The following is a 16,128-nucleotide window of genomic DNA, read 5'->3' on the forward strand; positions in this document are numbered from 1 at the left end:
AATTGGCCGTTTTCCTATATTATATGTACATATATGTACATATATGCGTACATATATGCGTGCGTGCATATATGCGTGCATATATGTACCTATAGACATATATGTGACATATATAAAATTGGCCGTTTTCCTATATTATATGTGCATATATGTGTACATATATACGTGCATATATGTACCTATGTGCATATATGCACCTATATTTTTACCTAGATATTAGTAAAATTATTAAAATCCATAGCTGTTAGACAACATAAATAAAAGCCCAAAATGTAGAAATTTAATTATTTTTATTTTTTTAAGAACAATCAAATAGTAAAAGAACAAAAATAAGACAAAAAAACTCAACAGGAAGAAAACATATATATATTTTGAGGACCTTCTCAGCTTCGTGAGCTTTGAATTGATAGATGTGCCTGTCTGCCCTCGGGTGGCTGCCGGCCACTTCTTCAATGTAGCATCTAGAAAAGACAAAAATAATAAGACAGTATAATAATAATAAATAATTTATTTATTAAAACGTTTATAAACATCTGTAAACTCCATAAGGCATTAGCTTAGCCACCGGGAAATATCATGTTTGTGCTACATGCAGAAAGGCAGCATGTTAGCATGATTTACCTGAACTATGTAAATGGCATTGAAAGCCAATGTGTCACACAAGCTGACAAGAGCTAGCTGAAGTGAGGAAAATATTTACTAATATTAGTTTAATATTATCAGAATAAGAGTTATATAAGACTTAATAACTTACCCAGTGTGTCCTCCTGGATTCTCTCTTCAAAATGCTCCCCGTTCGTCGTCAGGGCCACACAGTCTTCTTCTGAGGTAAATGTAAACTCCTCCCACTTTCCAGAACATTCTGAAGAGTTTCCTTGTCCGGGGGCGTGACCTAGTATGTAAATTAGCCGGACTGATTTCCGTGTGATTGGCGTGTGGGCGTGTCCTGCCTCGGGTCATTAGCAGATAATGCGACAGAAATTCTAAAATGTGTTTTTTATTTAGTTAGTTCTTAGTTATTGCCTTGATAATAGAAAATATGAGCGCATTATGTATGACAGTTGCCAAAGTGAGATATGAGCTAAAATGACCAGATCCTGCCATGAGCTATATAGGAGACATATCTTGTATGTACATATAGGGCTTATATGTGGATATAAAGAAGCAATACAGGAGACCTATATGGCCTGTATATGCACATATATGCACCTAAATTTTGCTTATATGCAGCATATATATTATCATATATATGCATATATACTGCATATAGGCTTCATGTATGCGCATATATCCCCATATAGGTGAGGATAAATGCGCATATATACTGCATATAGGTGAAGATATATGCGCATATATCCTCATATAGGTGAGGATAAATGCGCATATATACTGCATATAGGTGAAGATATATGTGCATATATCCTCATATAGGTGAGGATATATGTGCATATATACTGCATATAGGTGAAGATATATGCGCATATATCCCCATATAGGTGAGGATAAATGCGCATATATACTGCATATAGGTGAAGATATATGCGCATATATCCTCATATAGGTCAGGATATATGTGCATATATACTGCATATAGGTGAAGATATATGCGCATATATCCCCATATAGGTGAGGATAAATGCGCATATATACTGCATATAGGTGAAGATATATGCGCATATATCCTCATATAGGTCAGGATATATGTGCATATATACTGCATATAGGTGAAGATATATGCGCATATATCCTCATATAAGTGAGGATATATGTGCATATATACTGCATATAGGTGAAGATATATGTGCATATATCCTCATATAGGTGAGGATATATGTGCATATATACTGCATATAGGTTTCATATATGCGCATATATCCTCATATAGGTTCTTTCCATGTGGGTTATCACTTACCTAGTGATTTAGAAGAGCCTTTACACTCACCTAAAGGATTATTAGGAACACCATACTAATATGGTGTTTGACCACCTTTTGCCGTCAGAACTGCCTTAATTTTATGTGGCATTGATTTAACAAGGTGCTGAAAGCATTCTTTAAAAATGTTGGCCCATATTGATAGGATAGCATCTTGCAGTTGATGGGGATTTGTGGGTTGCACATCCAGGGCACGAAGCTCCCGTTCCACCACATCCCAAAGATGCTCTATTGGGTTGAGATCTGGTGACTGTGGGGGCCATTTTAGTACAGTGAACTCATTGTCATGTTCAAGAAACCAATTTGAAATGATTCGAGCTTTGTGACATGGTGTATTATCCTGCTGGAAGTAGCCATCAGAGGATGGGTACATGGTGGTCATAAAGGGATGAACATGGTCAGAAACAATGCTCAGGTAGCCCGTGGCATTTAAACAATGCCCAATTGGCACTAAGTGGCCTAAAGTGTGCCAAGAAAACATCCCCCACACCATTACACCACCACCACCAGCCTGCACAGTGGTAACAAGGCATGATGGATTCATGTTCTCATTCTGTTTACGCCAAATTCTGACTCTACCATTTGAATGTCTCAACAGAAATCGAGATTCATCAGACCAGGCAACATTTGTCCAGTCTTCAACTGTCCAATTTTGGTGAGCTTGTGCAAATTCCAGCCTCTTTTTCCTATTTGTAGTGGAGATGAGTGGTACCCGGTGGGGACTTCTGCTGTTGTAGCCCATCCGCCTCAAGGTTGTGCGTGTTGTGGCTTCACAAATGCTTTGCTGCATACCTCGGTTGTAACAAGTGGTTATTTCAGTCAAAGTTGCTCTTCTATCAGCTTGAATCAGTCGGCCCATTCTCCTCTGACCTCTAGCATCAACAAGGCATTTTCTCCCACAGGACTGCCGCATACTGGATGTTTTTCCCTTTTCACACCATTCTTTGTAAACCCTAGAAATGGTTGTGCCTGAAAATCCCAGTAACTGAGCAGATTGTGAAATACTCTGACCGGCCCGTCTGGCACCAACAACCATGCCACATTCAAAATGGCTTAAATCACCATTCTTTCCCATTCTAACATTCAGTTTGGAGTTTAGGAGATTGTCTTGATTAGGACCACACCCCTAAATGCATTGAGGCAACTGCCATGTAATTGGTTGATTAGATAATTGCATTAATGAGAAATTGAACAGGTGTTCCTAATAATCCTTTAGGTGAGTGTACGTATATTCCCCACAAATTCTAAGTATCATGAGACATCTCACCATTCACAGTTATATATTTTTATAGTCACACATTTCTGTAAGTCTCAAAAACATCTCTATATAAACATCTGATCCACACTAACGTGCTAACCCCCACCATAACACACATCCCCATACACATAGTCAGAGAAAACACTGTCCCACAGAGCACACAAGGAAATGCTTCAAGCCTCTGTTTATATATTGTTATGCTTTCTTCAGGGCTTGTATATGTCTTTTTATCTCCATCTCTCTACAGTACTTTCTCTTTTTTCCTAAACAGCAACTTCTGACGATTCTTCTAGTGGCATTATTAATTTCCTTAAATCTTTAACAGTACGCTAGAGTGGATTATGCCTTATTGTGTGAATGAAACAATGTAAGCATGTTAGTAATCATGTTGCAAATTCACTGTGTTCTGTGACGTTACAATCGTCACTTTGAAATCTAATACTGTCCCCTAGTGGTAGGGTCATGTGATTGGTCTGAGAATTGACCTGACTACCAGAAACCGAAAAATAGTGACCTCAGCCCACTTTTTTGTCAAAAATATGGTGCATAAACTATATATTAAAAAGTGTTCTGTAGCATTACTTCATTACTCAATGTAAGCCTTTATGTTTGGCCATGTGTTGACATAGGGTTCTTTTCTTTTATTATCGCTATTTTCATTACATTTGTTATACTGTATATGGTACATATTTCACTGTTTGAGTTTGCTTTAGTTTTAGTCATTATATCAAGTACTGAGTGGTAGAAATATCACAATATTATAATAGATATGTCCGTAGATAACTGATAATTTAATAAGCAACAAAACACTTATTAATGTCTAGGGTATGTTACTTGACAGACAGTGAAACAAATAATTGATTTTGTGAGTCCTGTGAAAATAATTACATAAAATGATTATAATTTCTTATCTTATATATATCATAGCATTATCGTTTATATGTATTATTAGTTATCTGTGCTATTTAAACATTATTTTGTACAGTTGAATTTTCTGCTTTATTATCGCTTGGTGACTTCCAAAGAGAATCTTTGCCTATTAAATCCCTTAAATCCTAATCGACACAGATCAACACAGCACAAGTCAATAACGATATAAAAATATATATGTGCTTACAATATATGGAAGCCTTGCCAGTGTGTGTTAACGGGCAGGCATCAGACATCAAACTATGCATTTGGCTTTTCGGATATGTCAGGTAGAACCAAAGGTATCATTATTTGCGTGTATTGTTGCAAGAGTGAGTCAAAAAATATACGGATTCAGGTAGAACTTTGTCTCCACAGTTTTATTTGTAACTCCACTGTGAGCAAAAATGGATTCTCCTGTGGTAATTTGCACAAAAGAAGAGCATTTTTTTGGTCTGAGGATGCACCTGCTGCCGAAACAACTTAGAGAAGAGCCTAAACCGAAGCGTTTGGGTATCTGTAAAAAAAATAATAAATCGATACTTTAAGTAAGGTGAAAGTTTCTCCAAGAGAATCATTACTGGTGACGAGACATGGATTCATCAGTACAAGCCTGAGAGTAAACGGCAGAGTGCAGAACAGAAACATCCTGTTAAAAAAAACAACCAACTTCAGATTAAACACAGAGGACTGCTATCCAAGAGAGTTGTGATCTCGCATGACGATGCACATCCGCACACGCTGTGGGCACATGTACTTGTCTTTTGTAAAATTCTATTACAATAAATTCTACAGCCAGAATAGGGATAGTTTTGTTGACTCATCCTCGTACTATTAACATGACATCACTTCTTGTTTGATTTACTGCTTTGTGAAGCTCCAACTATCATCTTTAATCTTATGGTTTTTCCTACAGCATACCATAGACTTTCGGCATAACATGCCGGTCGCACAGGGAAACATGACTTACACACATAAACCATTCTGACATGTATGCGTCCAATGTTTTTATGGTGAAATAAATATAAAAACCTTATACCTCTCACTTTGGCAGACAGTGCTCAGCACCGATGGCTCATTAGCTTTCCTCTGTGGTGTCCACTACAGGTATGGAGCGGGAGCGCAGGCAACAGGCTGATTCACTGTGCGACCTGTATCGAGCTCTGGAAAGGGCCAGTCTGTCCCCTGTGAATGAGCATATGCCCAGCAACCGCCTGGAGTACAAGCGCTCATTTGTCCGGCGTGGTAACGACCCCCTGCTCAATGAGAAGCTGCACCGCCTGCGTATACTTCAGAACACATTCAAGGTAATGCAAATATTTGGATATGTTAGCGATTAATATAAGATAGTTAGCGTTTGTACCCGTTGTTAACTTTTAGAAAGAAGAGTTTTTAGAAATACAGTGGTAAAAAGGTTGAAGTTAAAAACAAGCTGACCAGCTTTAATGGAATCAGAGATATTATTATTTCAGGTACATGTCTGTCTGTCTTTCTGTATGACAGAACTCGTTGGCCAATTTATTAATACAAAGAAATATATTTTTTTAAGGTTGAGTGGCTTATGCCTTGTTATGTCTTGTATGCCTTAATTCATCATCAGCCAAATACGCTCTCTATTTAAAGCACATTATTTCATCTGGAACATGATTGTTTATAACATCACTTTTACTCCACATTTTGATTTTAGCACATAATTTAGCCACGCCCACTTCAAGGGAAAAAGCGCTATATTTGTCCAAAAAAAAACACTGGCTGGTGTGACATAATCAGGCACAAAACTGCTTAACATACGTTCTACTCAACATTTTAATTTAATTTATGGCACAGATTTAACTTCATGAAAATACCAAAGGACTGGCCAAGGTTCATTAAATTCTGTCTAGCCAGTTTTGCTTGACGCTGTGACAAAATCTGTGACTTTTTTTGAGACTGGTTTCTGGTCCTCCAATGTATAACATGCAAATTTTTGACCAATGTACAGTTGTATTTATTTAGATCAGACTGTATTATTACATCCTTTTATTACAACTATCCAGCTGCATATTCACATTAGACAGCAGTCTTTTCCTTCTCCCCCTGGCGTCTCCGTTGAAAGACAAAATGGGCTATCATTTAACACGAGGGAGTCAAATAATACTGTATCTATAAATGACCTTTCTAGATTTGCACACGCTTGCATACACACGAAACAGGTCTCAGTTTCTTCAAATTCTGCATCATGCACACATTCGCTATAAATACTCAAAATATTAAGTTAAGATGATATAACATAGTTTTACGTTTTCTTAAGCTAAAAGTCATCGACTTAAGATACTGTTTTTGGTGGAAAGCTAAATGATTTTAAAATGAAAGCTAACCTCATTTTCAAATTCTTATAAAGGCATGTCTTAACAGCAATAAAATGTGAGTGGATCTAAGCGCATGGGTTATTATGTTGAATTGATTCATTATTATATGTTTAGATGCTCTACTGTATCTTTGTAAATGTAAAGTGGCTCAGTGTCAGGTTTCTTGCTTGCTGGGTTAATTTCTCAGCCAATGCCCTTAAACCCCAGCCACTAGATGCAGTGCTGGTCCCAAGTTTGGGTATAATTGTAGTGTTGCATCAGGAAGTTCCTTTGGCTTAAAACCCGGTTAAGTTGTGTCCGGATCAGATGTGGTACGCTGTGGCCACCCCTCAGTGGGAGCAGCTGAAAGACTACGGCAAAAACCATATAGCTCTATAATTACATTCCTATTTATAGTACGAAGTACGGTTCAATAATAAGAGGCCCAAGTAAGTATTTAGCATTACTTTAAACTACAATATCACCTGTGATAAACTGTAAAGGAAAACTCTTAGATCTGCAGCACCTGAATCACAATACAGTGGAACCTTGGATTACGAGCATAATTCGTTCCAAAAGCAGGCTCATACTCCAAAACACTCGTAAACCAAATTTAATTTTCCTATGAGAAATAATGGAAATTAAAGTTTCTTGTTCCACAGTCCAAAAAAAAAATACATAAAAATAATAAACACAAAAACAAACAAACAAATGAATCTGCACTTTACCTTTGAATAGAATCGCGACAGAGCAGAGTTTCTGTGAAAGTGTGTGTGTGTTTGGCAAGTGAGAGAGAGAGTGTGTGACCTGGGACAGTGTCAAATTACGCGCGCGCACTCACATAAGCTCATACAGGCCGAAACAGAGGGGTTGATTTTTAACTTCTAATGAAACCTTTTTTTAATCTTTTGCTTTACACGCGCGCACACGTGTATTATAAGAAACAGTACACGCGCTGTACAAACACAAAATAAAATGTTTTACACACACACACATGGTCACAGTGTTATAGTGAACATTACACGCGTGCACGGATGTTGATTATACCAGTAAGAGACGAGCACTAAGACCCAGCAGGGGAGACGATTACCCACAATTCCGCAGCGCAAGAGAGAGAAAAAACGTTGGCTTAGTTGTGATCACGTGACGCTCGTCATCAAAACAAGAAGCGCTTGCGTGATACATGATACTCGGTACTCGTAAACCAAGACTTGCTGGTTTTTCTCGATTAATCTTTGCTCGTCTTGCAGAACACTCACAAACCGCGTTACTTGTAGTCCAATGTTTTACTGTATTGCTACAATGACATCTTGAAATTATAACAGAAACATATGATTTGTCTTATTTAAAGTTTATTTTGATATTATCATTTTCTTTTCTAAGAGTAAATAACTACTACAATTTTGCACGCAGTAAAATTTTTACCATACAGGCATACAAGAAAAAATTAGACACCCGTAGTTTTATGCCAAAATTTATGAACCAAAATTTGTTGCCATTATTATGAGTTTTATTTGTTCCCTTCTTCCGATTGGAGTATGCCTATCTTCAAGCATATTTAGAAATGAATATTCCAATTATATTGTATATATAAACAATGTCTGGACTGTATTCTCTCTGATATGATTACCTTGCATAAACAAATGCATGCAAATTATCTTTCCACAGGATGTTCCACTCAAAGAGGCTGAGACAAAGATCATTCATCGGGATGTGTAAGGAAGGCCAGTGGCAATCAGGAGTAGCCTAGTAAACTGTAGTCTTCACATCTGTACATAAAGATTCTGTATATTAATGTGAGACGAGCGTTACCTCTGCTCCAGTTTTATTCTCTTCATCTCTGCTTTCTTGTGGAGGTAGATTTACATGTACACTACCAGTCAACGGTTTTTGAAGAATATATTGAGCATGTTTTCCATCGAAGGCCTTAGTAGGTAAAGCTAATTATTAGACAGTGGTAATATTATCTGTAACCCACATTTCATTATTTCATGTCCTCCATTAGAGAGTAATCTATGTATAGAGCTTCCCCTCTGCTGACCATGTCTACAAGGGGTTCTTAATTTACCATGGATGTGCTTGGGTGTGCTTTTGCAGGCATTATTTGTGTGCATGTGTGTGAGTGTGCTCTGTGATGCATGAGTAAATGATTATCAACTGGAACCTAAATTGTCATACTGTATGTTAAGTGCATACTGTATAGGGGTGCTTGCTTTTATTAAAGTAAAAAGACAAAAACCTTTCTAAGTTTACTTGTACCTATTCTCTTCATATGTATTTTAAATTATAACATTGTATAAAGCCCAAAAAATGTAATATAGGACGTCATTTATCCATTTTCAGTGACTACTTTTACTCTGGCCAGGGTAGAGTTGTGGAAACACTTGGCATGTGGCAGAAAAACATGGATGGTCTGCCACTTCATCATAGAGCACCATGAACACACGCATGTTCGGACAGTTGGCTGTAGATCAGAGAATCCAGAAGAAACCCACATAAACACAGGAAGAATGAATTAAAATGCACATGCACATACACTACCAGGCAAAAGTTTGGACACAACTTCTAGTTCAATGGTTTTTCCTTTTTAATTATTTTATTATTATTATTATTATTATTTATTTTAACATTGGACAATCCGTTGTCTTGTGCACAGGAAGGGTGGGTACAGAGTTAACTGCTTTTTTAATTTGACTACAATTACTGTACAAATCTACATAATGGCAACAAACACTCAGTTAAGTAAAGAGAAAAGACAGTTCGTAGTGATGGACGGATGGCTTAGGATGAGTTGGAACTGACAGTGAAGAAAAGCAGCCAACAAGTACTCAACATCTCTAGAAACTCATTCAAGATTGTTGGAAAACCATTCCAGGTGAATACGTCTTGAACCTGTTATTTAGGCAAAATGCGCCTATTTTAAATAATTGAAAATATATATAACTTAACACATTTTTGTTAAAAAATATGTTTACTAAAAAAACTAAAAAAACAACTTGAATTAGAAAGTGTGCCCAAACTTTTGACTGGTACTGTATATTTACCCAAGCACAGATTTAAAACAGGGACCCATTAGCTATAAGGCCCCAACACATGCTGATGTGCCACCAAAAATGTTGATATACATTGCTCAAAAACTTTTGACTGACAGTGTTTTTATTAGATCTTTATTTGATCTTTATTACTATTCCCTTTTAACTTGCTAATTTTTTTTGTCATGTCTTCCTTCTTTTCTTTTTTCTGATTTGTTTCTGTAATTGCACAATGTGAATATGTGGATATGAAGGCATTATTTTGTATATTGGTATATTGGTAAATTATGGTCTGTTGAAACCTTTGAAGTTTATGTATTGTTTTAACACATATTGGCCTTCGAGATGCCAAATGACTGCACATCCTTTTGAGCTTTGCTCTTGTACACTGACTGAAGAAGAAACATGGAACTGCTGGTATAGATGTTTCTCAACTACTGATTGTGTTATTTTACTTTGCATGGCCACAGTCAAAGTTATGATTTTTTTGTGTTTTTGCTTTAATTTCTTAATTGGAAATGGAATTTTCTTTAACTTTTATAGCTGTAAAACTGTGTATGTCAATTACTATAACATATGGAATGACTATGTGTAATTGTTGTAAAACAACGAGAGGACGATGGTTGTATATCTAACATGTCATCCTTGTCCTTGCTTTCATCTGGCTGTCTTCTATGTGGCTTATGACTTTTGACTCTGGAATCAACCCATAGTATAGTGTTAAACATTTAAGGCTTCAGTGTTAAATACACAACTAAAATGGTTAACCAGTGAAACGCTGTCTATTTTTGTAAGCATGATATTTATCCACCGGTTTGTACGTGGTTTTATATTCTGAGCTGTGTGTTAACTGAAGATAACTGATGGTGTTGATCCCTTCGGCAGGATGAAACCTATAAGCAATTATCCTGTTGTACTGTATCTCTGAAATGAAAATAATTTTAACAATAAACAGTTTGATGTTTTGCTAAATGTTTCTCATACCATAACACTGTCCAATACTGGATTATGACTCATGAGAAGATGTTGATTAAATTTATACAATGGCACTTCCTACTGCAAAGAAAATCACAGGTTTATGTTAATACATTTGTTCGAAGAAGTCATCTTGTGTTGCTGTATAACAATGAAAAACAGATCTTTTTTTTATATGGTGGAGTTTTCTAGGAAGCAACAGATTGACCCTATTCCAAAGCAACAGGTGCATCAGGATAAGAAGTGAAGTGCATGAAGCAGTGCACCCTGTGGAGGCAGTTTTACAACGTGAGTTGCTGTAGTTGGTCAGGTTTAGGCTGAGCAATGTTATTTGGCAATAAAATACTGGATGCACTGGATGCCCAGGTTATCCCACTTATGCACTTTTTCTTCCTTGATAGCTCGTGCATATTCCAAGACTCAATTTGTGAGAGGAAAAGGTATAAGAAATATGATATTTGAGAAAGTAAAAGGATTTTGGAAAATTCCTATTAGATAAAGTGCTTAACTTATGATAGCTTAACTTATGATAAAGAAAAAATGTACACATAAGAAATCTTTTATACAGGTATATACAGCCACATTTATCATTTTTCGGACAAGGACACAATTTGCGTCATTTTGTATCTGTACCCTAGCACAGAGGATTTGAGGTGTAGACTTTTAGTCTTAATTCAAACTGTAATACAAAAACATTGCTGTAATGCCAAGGATACCACCTCAGGCAGATTTGCGGGCAACAGCTATTCTGGTTGCTACTGAAGGCAAATGCCACCATGTAGGCAATCAGGTGAAACCATGGGGCAACCTTTAGTTCTAAAAAATGAAGCCAATGTGAAAGTGCCAAAATGTGCATTTTCTAATGTCTAATGGAAGCTGTCATCAAAGTGAGTCAATTTCCATAGACTCACATGTTAAAATGCTAAAAAAAAAACCTTCACAACAGAAATCAAGATTCGCAGTCAAGTACAAAAGATTTTCCATTCATTATAACTGTATAAAATTATATTAAGCCTAATTAAGTTAAAAATTATATTAAGCCCTAATATTATGTATGATTGGGGCATGCCAGTTGCAGTGCAGGTTTCAAACCACTAGCTGTCTGCATCAGTTTAGTTAGAAAGTTAACTGAAATCATTGTAGTTTAAGACTTTAGCAAGAAATGTAGGAGTTGAACATGTCCCTTTTTTCAGAAAAAGGCATTTTTTTTCCTCCTTCGCTTCAGGGGTTGGAGCAACCTGCCAATATCCCTTAATTAAATCCAGGCTTGCCCTTGATGAAAGTGGATGATGACATCCAATATCCCTTAATTAAATCCAGGCTTGCCCTTGATGAAAGTGGATGATGACATCATCCACTTTCTGTAAAGGGTAAGCATCAAACTCTGAGATTTTGTTCTGGCACCTGAAATTATTGCATAAGTGGATTGACCCATTAGGTATAGGTACCATCAGGATAGGGCTAGACCAGGGGCTGGTGGAATTCTGTATGGTGCCATCATGGAACATTTTGGCCAGCTCTGATTTGATGGCATAACCATGGGCCACCGGGACTCGAGTGCTGGGACTTGGTGAGATCCTCACTGTGCCTTATCTGTTCCCGCTCCAGTACATTTGCAGTTACATTAACAAGAACAGAGAAAGCCAACAGTGGTTCACTACACTTTTTTAGTAAGCTAATATTATATAGCTTAGCACTTTACTGCTTATCCTGCTGTTGCAGTCATTTAATGACAGGGTCCCTGACACTGGGGCAGGATCTTGCAGTTAGCGCTGCGAAGAAGCTACAACATGCTCAAATCAAATCCACTTAGTATGGGCAAGTGGATTAATGATTTATGTCACCAGTGGCAGAAGTTGTTGAGTTCCACTTCAAGGTCTGGCACTTCATATGGAAGTACACCAGCACAACATTTATTACGAAGTATGAAACGAATCTTGGACAGCTTCCGACTTAGACTTCATTTCAAACACCTGTTCCCAGCAGTACTTTAGGCAGGTTTTCTCTTTTTGTTCCTGTCTGAAGTTGCCCTAGTAACCCTGTTGTGTCCTCAGACAAGGACACAAAAGGGTTAGAAGGAATATTTCTCTCACCTTATGCCTCAGCATCTCCACTCTCCTCCAGAGCTTGTGCCAGGCAGCCTGGAAACAAATGGGCTGGATGTTTCATGGCTTGCCACAATTGTCGTCAGGGTAATGAGGCCAGTGTGGGGGTTTTCTTCCTACCAGAAGCCTGGCCAGTCTCACCCCAGATGAAAGTCAGGAATAGGACCAATGATGATCATCCACTTCCCTCTCCAATCACCCAGCATGATGCAAGCCACGGGACCTGCTGCACATCTCCCTGCACACATGTGATCTGGAGAGGTTCACACGATTGCGCATCCTCCTTGATATAACAGTATGTGGGTGAGCCAAGGTAATCACATTCCCCATATCTCGAAGTGAACAATCCACTCCATTAACCCTGGCACTAGGCAACGGCACCAACTTGATGCTCTTGCTGCCTATTATAGTGTCACAGGGTGTTAAAGATGGTGAGTGTTTATCGATTAGCATTATATTTTATCAGCTGCTATCGGCATGGGGCCATCCTGATCGTGCCCCACTAGATGGCGATAAACACAACACTGGTGTGCTGCAGTATTCTATCAGGCAACTGTTTGTTACTCATAATAAACAGTTATAATCATCAATTTGTTTAGAAGAAATACTAACCAGCAATAATTATTTAGTCATTTTGGTTAGTTGCTAACATTGCTTACATCGCTAACAACGTGTGCCTATTCAACAATAAAACCTTACATTTTGAAGGTGAGTCAGAACAACAACTTTGGGTATGCTGCAACTAAAAAGCATCAGGGGTGCTGACAGGATTATATTTTATCGTACGCGCAATAAATGACTTTATTACATACATTTAATGTCTAGGTGCAATTCACGGATATACAGTAGAGCTACTCAGTGGGTAAGTAAGTGAGCAACAGAGAGAGAGATAGAGAGAGAGAGAGATTAATTCAGGTTTTTCATGTTACCAATACAATGCCACTATAAAACTCTAATTAACCTACTACATGCATTTCAAAGGTCAGGCTCGGTGCTACTTTTGCTCTTAGCAAAATCTACCGAAAACTGCATGTAAAATGTTGATTTCTATTTTTAAAACCTTTTTAAAAAATGTTCAGTTGTTCTCTTTTTCTTATGACTGGGCTACTTATTTGCTAAATGTGAAAATCCAGAAACGGCCTTTGACCGCCAGACACCAGTGAAATAAAACTGATCAAAATCATTCAATAAAAATGTCAGCAACGGGATTACTGGAGCATGGTTGCCAGTGCCCCTGAAAACTTCCAAAGCCTACTTTAATTTAAATGCAAAAAAAGAAGGCAATTTTCACATTTCAGATCAAGTAAGATTAAACTGAGGAGGATAAAGCTGCGGTAGACAAATTGATACCAGTATACCACAGCATATACCAATCATCACAGCTACTATCAATAAGCATTTTATTGAAGAAAAAAAATTAAACACACAAAGAGACTACAGGCCTATGTAAACCCTAATATCTCAAAATAAAAATGAAAAATATATTTAAATGATCAGTATTTTGGAATGCCAGTCAGTCAGCTTGGTTGTATCAAGGTTTGTGTTATTATTATTATTATTATTATTTAAAGGTGACAACCTTAATTTGACCCTAGTTACATCAGTACCAGAATGCATGATAATGGCAAGTGTGAACATGGCCTAGGAGTGAATTTGTTCATAAATGGTCCCCTGTGACAGACTGGCATCCCATCCATGGTGCATTCGTGCCCGTACCATGTGCTCCTTGGACCATTGTCATCCTGACGAAGACAAATGAATGAATAAATAAATAAATTCACAAATAGGGTGCAATTAATGTAGACAATTGATCTACTGGCAGCACAGTGGATTAGTGGTTTGCACTGTCGCCTTGCCCCTCCTGGGTCCGGGTTCGATTCCTGCCTTGGGGTCTATGTGCATGGAGTTTGCATGTTCTCACCGTGCTTCTTGGGTTTTCTCCAGGTACTCCGGTTGCTCCCACAGTCATGCAGATTAGGCTAACTGGCATTTCCAAGTTCCCTGTGTAAATGTATGAAAAATAAAAACATTGGTAATCAGCATTGCCTCTGCGGTCCCTAGTTGGACTACAGAGGTTTCTAGATGGATGCATGGAATAGATCTACTAGCGACAAAGTTGTAGGAAACATACCGGTATAGACACTGATCAGCCATAACATTATGACCACCCGACTAATATTGATTAGGTTCCCTCTTGCCACCAAAACAATAATATTTCAAATTCAATTTGTTTTTCATCACATACACAAACATACACAGTAAGATATGCAGTGAAATGATTACACGACTGTTTGTGACCTGAAAGTGAAGCAAAATAAGAGACAAACTGCCAAATAGAAAAAAAGTGTAAAATAAAGAAAATCTACAAATAAAATAAATTATAAAGTAGAAATATGTAAAAATTTAAAAGTATACCCTGTATTATTAAACTGTATAAAGTATATGAAATATGCAATGTGAGCAATATGCAAACAGCAGCAGTATGGGTGCTCATGGAGTGTGAAATGAAAGTATTGAGAGAGTAATGTGTTGTGTGTGTGTTCTCACCCATTTCTTTCAGAAACAGCATTAACCTTTGTCTCAATTCGAACTACTGCAGCTCTTCCACTAAATCAGACTACATGGGTCAGCTTCTGCTCCAAACTTGCATCTGTGAGCCTTGGATGCTCATGACCCTGTTGCAGGTTAACCGCTTTTCCCTCCTTGGTTCACTTTTGGTAGGTCCTAACCATTGCAGACCAGGAACATCCCAGAAGAGCTGCAGTTTTGGAGTTGCTCTTATCCAGTCATATCACCATCACAATTTGCCCTTGTTTAGTAGTTACAGTTACAATATCTTGGTACAATGTCTTCTGGAAAAGAGTGGGATATACAGTACTGCATTAGGCAGCAAGTGAACCTTTTTATCCCTGAAGCTGATGTGAAAAAATTAATTTTAGTGACTTTGACGAGGATAAATTATAATAGTTAGATTGTGATTAGATAACTGGGCCAGAGCAACTCCAAAACAGTTCCAGGTCTGTAGTGGTCAACACATACCAGAAGTGATCCAAGGAAGAAAATCAGCAACCGGGTCATGGGTGGTAAAGGCTGACTGATGCACATGGGGAGGTTGGTCCATGTAGTCCTGTCTGATCTACTGTAGCTTATATTGTTGAAACCAGTGGCGGCCGGCCCATAGGGGGCGCTGGGGCACCGCCCTCCCTGATAAGAGGGGCTAAAAATGTAAAATATATTTTTTACAAATTAAGTTTTTAAATTCGGTTTACCCACCAGTATGTGTCTACATGCGATATGAATAACATATACAACATTTCCACCTAGTGACATTCATTCAACAGTGAATTTCCACAGACAGACTTGTATCGTTTCTGTCATGGGGCGCTGAGAAAAAGCGCCCCTGAGTGCAGCCAAATAGCCAGTCATGTAGCTGTTGCTAGGGTAAATTAATAAATATGCGGCCAATCAGGTTCTCAGGATTTTATGGTCTTGGGGCGCTGGAAATTCTGCCCCAAGCCGTAGAAAATACCGCGAGATTTAAATTTTTTTTTCTTTTGAGGCGCGGCCAATCAGAGAGAGGCGCGGTCAA

General features: G+C 37.8%; 1 protein-coding gene across 7 annotated transcripts in view; it reads left to right on the forward strand.

Moving 5' to 3' along the window:
- cnksr2b (connector enhancer of kinase suppressor of Ras 2b) overlaps positions 1-9,386 on the forward strand; it is a 55,543-nt gene extending 46,157 nt beyond the window's left edge. For all 7 annotated transcript variants that reach the window (XM_053479287.1, XM_053479288.1, XM_053479290.1 and 4 more), the window contains 2 exons: positions 5,208-5,407; positions 8,096-9,386. In XM_053479287.1, the coding sequence (XP_053335262.1) occupies positions 5,208-5,407; positions 8,096-8,146 (251 nt within the window). In that variant the 3' untranslated portion in view covers positions 8,147-9,386. The remainder of the gene's footprint in view (positions 1-5,207; positions 5,408-8,095) is intronic.
- Positions 9,387-16,128: the final 6,742 nt, after the last annotated feature.

Source organism: Clarias gariepinus, chromosome 19 (assembly GCF_024256425.1).
Source record: "Clarias gariepinus isolate MV-2021 ecotype Netherlands chromosome 19, CGAR_prim_01v2, whole genome shotgun sequence".
Classification (NCBI taxonomy): domain Eukaryota; kingdom Metazoa; phylum Chordata; class Actinopteri; order Siluriformes; family Clariidae; genus Clarias; species Clarias gariepinus.